Raw genomic sequence first — 7,729 nt, forward strand, 5'->3', positions numbered from 1 at the left:
ACGCTAGCTTGCAGGGTTGCATTGTGGACAAATAATTTGAAGCCTCACATTTAAGTCTCAATCATTCAACAGTCAAATGAGCATATTAAAAGGTGAATACATGAATTCCTACATCAATATTGTATTACGATAGAATGGAAAATCAAGATTTTGTGGACCTTGGATCATTCTAGATCACTACCTCACCGTTCGAAAGTGGAAGCACGACTTTAAACCCTCCCAACCAAAGGAAATCTCTTCTGCTATCTGGGTTAGGTTTCCCCAACTTCCAATAAAGTATTACAATGAGAAGGTACTTTTCCATATTGCCAAAGAAATTGGTAAACCACTTAAGATTGATATTAATACAGCTACTTCATCTCGAGGAAGGTTTGCAAGAGTATGTGTGGAGATGGATCTTAACAAACCATTAAAGTCTCATTTCACTATTGGTAAGTATACCTATGGTATAGAATATGAACACCTCCATTCATTTTGCTTCTTCTGTGGTAGAGTAGGGCACCGCAAGGAAAATTGTAGTGATGCTCCGACGAGACCTTCCGGTGAGGGCTTGCCGTCTAAGAAACCAGGTCAAAATGTTACCGTTGGAGTGGAGGGGTTTGAAACACCAACAAAAGCAAGAGATGGGTTAGGCCAAGAGAATAATTCCAACTCATTCATTAATGAAACCAACTATGGCCCATGGATGCTAGTGAATAGAAAAGGCCCAAGAAGTATTCCACTTGGTAGGAAACAGCAAAAATTTGAAGGCAAAAGGAAGGCCCAGATGAGTGATTCAGCCAAAACCCATCATAAAAACAGTGGTGTATTCTTAGGAGACAGCCCCACGAATCAAAGCAAGATTTTTCAAGATTTGCACAAAAAAGAGAGCCCCTCAACAGCTACAGGTATTGTCACTCCAAACCCCTTTGGTACGCTAAGTTCTGGTGATGTCTTGATGGAAAATTCAGATCAAGTCAGAGGCAATACTTCTGAGATGATCATTATAGCTGGCAATAACTCTAAAGCTCTCTCTGCTGAGAAAGTCTCTAAACCTGCTATTTCAAGAGTTATAGAACCACCTGACCCACTGCCCTTGGTTTCATATTTCACGAGGACCCCTATCTTAGAGAAATTGGTTGAGCATGGAGATACCCGAAGAAAATCAACACAAGATTCAAACCAACTCAATCTATCTTTCCATAGATCAAGAGAAAGAAGCCATTCACCTAGTAAGCACAAAGTGGTGGATAGGAGAAGCCTGCCTCATCATAGAGCAAGAGGAGATGAATCACTACGGAGAAAAGAACATCTCAGTCCGAGTGAGCTCCATCAATTCGGTGGTCTTCGATCATCTGAAAGTGAGAAAGATATTGGGAATGCCTGATTCTGTTCCCCTTCCTTCATACCCTAACTCTGTCTCCATGAAGCTCCTCATATGGAATTGTAGAGGTGCAGGCAACAAGATTTTCAGAAGAACTCTGAAAGAATTGGTTCAGAATTACAAGCCACTGATTTTAGCTTTAATGGAAATGAAAGTTGAGCTCAGTGCTATGGGGTAGTTCTTCAACAAGTTGGGTTTCACCGCTTCATCTCATGTGGATCCTGTGGGCAGGAGTGGTGGTATCTGGATTCTGTGGGATCCATTTCGTGCAACCGTTAAAGCCTTAGAGGTGAATGCTCAATTCATTCACGCCAAGATTCAACGAGATAATCACTCAGACTGGATTTTGTCAGCCATCTATGCTAGCCCTAATCCTAGAGTTAGGTATAATCTGTGGGAAAATTTGGAAACTGCGACAGATAACATGAACCATCCTTGGCTTGTGGCAGGGGATTTTAATGATATCGCATCACAAGGGGAGAAGAGAAGTTTCTCAACAAACCAAAGCAGTATTAGAACTTGAAAATTCAATGCAAGACTGAACAGATGCAATCTCATGGACTTAGGTTGTTCTGGCCCTAATCTTACTTGGTCTAATGGTCGGCAAGGCCTTGCTAATACAATGGAAAGACTTGACTAAGCTATGTGCAATACACAATACAGAGTGGAGACTTGCTTTACAGAAGAAGCGGTTAAGAATCTTCCCCGAACTCACTCTGATCATTCTCCCATGGTTATTTTCACTCAAGGTATGAATTCTCCTAATTCCTCAGCTAGACCTTTTCGTTTGGAAGCTACTTGCTTTACAGATTCTAGTTTCAAAAATGTTATTGAAAAGTCTTGGACTGATAGTCATTTTTCTGTTCTTGAGGCCATGGATTTGCTTACTAAAAATGCTTTGAGTTGGAACAAAAATATTTTGGAAATATTTTCAGGAAAAAAAAGGTGGCTCTTGGGTAGGATTGAAGGTATTCAAAAATCTCAATCTCGTATTTATTCTCATAATCTATTTTTGCTTGAGAAAGAACTTGTCAAAGATTATAACACTATCCTTTACCAAGAGGAACTTTTATGGTTCCAAAAGTCTAGGGCTAATTGGATTACCCAAGGGGAGCGGAATACTAGATTTTTTCACATATCTACCATTGCTAGAAGAAGAAGAATGAGAGTTACAACTCTGAAGAATAGGGAGGGGGGTTGGATTTCTAATCCTGATGACCTTTGCTCTCATGTCCTGAATTATTTTTGTGATTTGTTTAAATATGATGCTATTGTTCACACCTCTTTTAGCCCCATTAATTTGCAACCCAAATTTTCCAATAAAGATAACATTTCCCTTTCTAAACATATTACTAACTAGGATGTGTGGGAGGCTATCAAAAGTATTAAAGCCTTTAAAGCCCCAGGGAGTAATGGTATCCAGTCCCTTTTTTATCATACCCATTGGGATATTGTTGGTCTCTCTGTTTGCAATCCTGAAAACTTTAAAGACACCCTTATTACCGTTATTCCTAAGGTCGATAATCCTGAATCAATTAACCATTTTAGACCTATTAGTCTTTGCAATGTTCTCTATAAGACTCTTACTAAAGTGTTGGTGAATAGACTCAGACATTTGTTATCCTCCATTGTTGGTCCTTTCCAAAGCAGTTTTATCCATGGAAGGACTACTTGTGATAATATCATCATTGCTCAGGAGATTATTCACACTCTCAGAGGTAAAAAGGATAAAACAGGTGACTTGATCTTGAAAATTGATTTAGAGAAAGCTTATGATAATGTGTCTTGGAATTTTCTTCATCTTACTCTGGTTGAACTTAATTTGAATGATCATTGGATTGATCTCATTATGAATTGTGTTACTAATATCAAAGCTTTTGTCCTCTGGAATGGTGAAAAGTTAACTGCTTTTAATATGGAGAAGGGTTTGAGACAGGGGGACCCCCTTTCTCCCTATCTTTTTGTTTTATGTATGGAAATATTGTCTAACATGATCATTGATAAAGTTGCTTGCAAGGGGTGGAAAGTGGTTAACGCTTCTGCCAATGGCCCTGTCATATCCCATCTATTTTTTGCTGATAACCTTCTCTTATTTGGTAAAGCTGATGAGAGAAATTGTGAGAATATCATGGGGGTTTTGAATGAGTTCAGTTTGCAATCTGGTCTCAAGATTAATCTTCTTAAATCCAAGCTTTTTATTTCTCTCAATGTTGAAAATTTGAAAGCCAAGTCCTTGAGCAATTTGTGTGGCATTTTCCTGACCTAAGATTTGGGTAAGTATTTAGGCATTCCTTTGCTTCATAAGAAGTGCAGCAGGAGTCATTTCAATTTATTCTTGATAAAATTCAAAATAGACTCACTGGGTGGAAAGCTAATTTGCTTTCTCTGGCTGGGAGAGCCACTCTTATTCAGTCGGTAACCTCAGCTCTCCTTACTTATGCTATGCAAACTCTTGATGTTCCTATGTACATTTACAAAGAGATTAATAAGTTAACTAGGAACTTCTTATGGGGTGACACTGTGAATAACAAGAAATTTCATCTTGTTAATTGGGCCAATGCGTGCAAGAGTAAGAGAATGGGAGGCCTTGGCCTCAAGGAGGCTAAAAACCACAATTTGGCTCTTACGTCTAAGATAGGGTGGAAATTGTTGTGCAAGGACAATTGTTTGTGGGTGAGAGTGTTAGAAAGCAAATATTTGAATAATGATAAATTTCTCTCTTATTCTGGCAGAAGGAGCTCCTCTCATATCTAGAGAGGAGTTCTTAAAACCAGAGACATTTTGAGAAATTGCATCAAATGGGGCATTGGTGATGGTACTAAAGTGAGAATATGGCATGATTGGTGGTGTGGGGAGGCTACTTTAGCATCTCAATACCCAAATTGGGATTCCATTAACATGGAGACTGTTGATAATCTTATAACTGCTGAGGGTGAATGGGATGTGGATTCTATCAAACCTCATCTTCCTATTGAAGCCATGGATTGTGTGCTGCAAGTTAAACTTCCCAGGTTTGTTACCTTCCCGGATTTTCCTCATTGGAAGGGTTCAACAAGTGGGGAGTTCCCCACTGTTGCTGGTTGTAAATTCATTCTAATCAAGGGGATAACCTCTGTGATATGGATTGGGTTTGGAAATTAAAAATCCCACAAATGCTCAAAGGCTTCTTGTGGTTGGTTTTTAATGGGAAACTGTTGACTAATGCTATGAGAATGAGAAGAGGGTTTACGGAGAATGCCAATTGCCCTAGATATGATTCCCATGTTGAAAACATTGAGCATCTATTACGGGATTGCTCTAGTTCAAGAATCCTTTGGACTAATTTGAAGGGTAGGCACTAGTTTGATATGGAAAGTCAATACAACTTAATTGATTGGCTTACAAGGAATTTACGGGTTCTAATTAGCATGGACCCAAGTTGGAGTTTGATGTTTGCTGTTACAATTTGGCAAATCTGGAAGGAACATAATCGAAAAGTCTTTGATAACATAGACTCATCTTGGCAAAATACTTTAGTTCTTATTCATAATTATGTTAATGAGATTAAACAAGCTTTTTTCATGTCTTTATCTTCAACAAGTGTTCCCATTTTAATTAAGTGGTTGCCTCCTCTTACAGGTAAGATCAAATTGAATACTGATGGAAGCGCCAGAAGAGATCCAGGATAAGGTGGATTTAGGGGAGTTTTTCGAGATGAAACAGGAATTTGGCTATGCGGGTATTTTGGAAAGCTTGACTCTTGCTCAAGCTTGGAAGTTGAGATGTGGGGCTTGTACAGAGGATTGACGATTGTGCTAGAGAAAGGACTGCATGAAGTAATCATTGAAACTGATTCATCCTTGGCTAAAGATCTGTTAACTGAAGGGCCATTACAAAACTGCTCGTTTCATAATATTGTTGAAGACTCAAGGCATCTTATTCGAAGATGCAATTGCACTATTCACAGCATCATGCGAGAAGGCAACAAGTGCGCCGACATGCTCGCAAAAATGGGTTCAAACCAAATGGATCAGCTTGTGGTTATGGAGGAACCTCTTGCTGAAGTCTGAAGTCAGCTAGTGGCTGACATGATTGGAACGGCTTATCAGAGGACTTAATTCCCGATTTGCTTTCCTGCTTTGTGTTTTTTTGTTGTTTTTCCTTCTTTGTTTTGTCTTTCATTTCCGATGTACCAAAAAAACAAAGAAAATCAAGATATTGTAGTTATTAGAAATGAACAGTGTCCTAGTCTAATTACAGTGGGAAAAGAAAGGACCAAAGAAACTAATTCATAGAGAAATTCATTGGCCAACAATACTATCAAAAAAAAAAAAAGAATGTAAAAGAAGGAAAACAGTGTCCTTATATGTTGTTCGGGGACCACTTCTTCAGTATCAGCAAGAGAGACTTCTTCATTTCTATCCTGCCTTCTTCAGAGAAAAGAGAACTTATGTTTTCTTCACTAATTAATTTGTAGTTATATTAATGACAAATCACAAACTTAAAGAAAATTTATTGCATAAAAAATAAAAACAACATAAATATGAAATTATGAGTTTTACTTGAATGTTATGTTGGAATTTTTAGAGTCTTTCACATCATTCTAGAATGTTGGGAGAATGTAGAAGACTCCAAAAAATTCTAAAGAAATTTAGAAGGTTTTAGAATATCGTAAAACAATCTGAAATCTAATAGAACATTGTTGAAGTCTAAAAAAATCCACAAAGTCCTCAAGTTTTTTAGAGAAATATAAAAAAACTCTCCTATGTATTAAAATAATTTAAAAAAATTTAGAATATAATGGAAGGATGAAATGTCATCATAGTATATCCTAGAAGGCTAATAATGGCCTTTGAATCAAGTTGATGCTAGCCTTCCATTGAAAAGGTGAAAGACTATAAAGGAAAGAAACATTACTTTGACGTCACAAAAGAAATGGGGCATTTACACCCATGTCTTAGATAAGATATTTTGGTCTTTCAAGTGCCATTAATATTTAATAGACGAAATTACTCTTCAAATAAGAATTGTTTATCATTTGTAATTGTTTATACAAAAGTATGGTAATTTAACATTTATTTTAATTTTTAAAACTTTCAATTATCATAACTTTTGTAATATATTTATTTTTTATAAAATTTATATTTGTAGAATCAATGCAGCAAAATTTATCAAATAAGATTAATATCAAATAAAAAATTATATAAAAATAAAAATATGTTTTTTATTATAAATTTACAATTTAAACCATTTTACTCAACTAACAATTTTTAAAGTCCAATTTAGGATAAATTATTTATAAGTCCTATTTAGAAGACTTATATAAGATATGATCCTATGAAAAAACTTATAACCTAATAGGTAATGTGGTTTTCTTGTGGACACAGCTGCCCTAATTTTAATTAATTAATAACCTAATTAATGATAATATCATATATAGAAAATTCAATGTTGCCATAGATTATGATCATATTTATATGGTTAGAAATTTAAAATTCAAAATAACCTAATTAATGGCAATACCATATATGAAAAATTCAATATTACCATAAATTGTGATCATATCTATATAGTTGAAAATTTGAAATTCAAAACGTAAATGTAACATGTAACGTCCCAAGCTTAATGTGACATTCTCAAACCCAACGTGCCATTCCCATATGCTTCTGAAATTTAAAATAACTTCATCAATGACAATACTATATATGGGAAATCCAGTGTTACTATAGATTGTGATCATATCTATATGGTTGGAAATTTGAAATTCAAAACATAAATGTAACATATAATATCATAACATTTTCAAACCCAATATGACATTCTCATATGCTTCTCATCCTAAACCCAACGTAAATATAACATGTAACATTCCAAACCCATCGTGATATTCTCATATGCTTCTCATCTCAAACCCAACGTGACATTCCAATACTCCACCGTTGATTATGAATAATGTAACCTCCTAAGTGTAACATGCAACATCCCAACCTAACTCATGTATTGAACCACCATCACCTCTAACCCAGTGTAACTTCAACATCGAGCGATTGGATTCAATCCATATTCAATTACAAACCTAAATCCCCAATAATTTTGCACAGCGTACTGTGACATGTATGTAAACACTAATTACAATAAAGACACGATACATATTCAGACACGTATACAATCGAACAAACACACAAATGTCATCTACTACATGGTATATGTGGATTAAATTTACACACTAAATGTAACATACATCGCAACACAATCATCCATGTCCTAATGTACAATTGCCACGCGGTTCACATTCGACATCAAATTAACAACCAAAACCAAATAGCCCAACCCAACCCTTGAACCCATACACACCACCCCCCCTCCCCGCCGCATCAAACATATTAA

General features: G+C 36.1%; 1 protein-coding gene across 1 annotated transcript; it reads left to right on the plus strand.

Moving 5' to 3' along the window:
* Positions 1–1,403: 1,403 nt before the first annotated feature.
* LOC114308198 (uncharacterized) lies at positions 1,404–5,412 on the plus strand. Its single transcript, XM_082889143.1, has 8 exons — positions 1,404–1,537; positions 1,595–1,872; positions 2,027–2,112; positions 2,724–3,607; positions 3,718–4,036; positions 4,118–4,477; positions 4,825–4,981; positions 5,066–5,412. The coding sequence occupies exons 1-8, from the start codon at positions 1,404–1,406 to the stop codon at positions 5,410–5,412; spliced, it is 2,565 nt and encodes an 854-aa protein (XP_082745269.1).
* The last annotated feature ends 2,317 nt before the right edge of the window (positions 5,413–7,729 follow it).

The sequence above is a fragment of the Camellia sinensis genome, chromosome 9 (assembly GCF_055761805.1).
Source record: "Camellia sinensis isolate YWXY chromosome 9, ASM5576180v1, whole genome shotgun sequence".
Taxonomy (NCBI): Eukaryota; Viridiplantae; Streptophyta; class Magnoliopsida; order Ericales; family Theaceae; genus Camellia; species Camellia sinensis.

Excerpts from the sequence above, each read along its gene's own strand:
- LOC114308198 (XM_082889143.1), top strand. The coding sequence starts at position 1,404 with ATGAAGCTCCTCATATGGAATTGTAGAGGTGCAGGCAACAAGATTTTC. Across the intron at positions 3,608-3,717 it reads GCCAAGTCCTTGAGCAATTT|ACTCACTGGGTGGAAAGCTA; the intron begins GTGTGGCATTTT and ends AATTCAAAATAG. Across the intron at positions 4,982-5,065 it reads GTGGTTGCCTCCTCTTACAG|GAATTTGGCTATGCGGGTAT; the intron begins GTAAGATCAAAT and ends GAGATGAAACAG.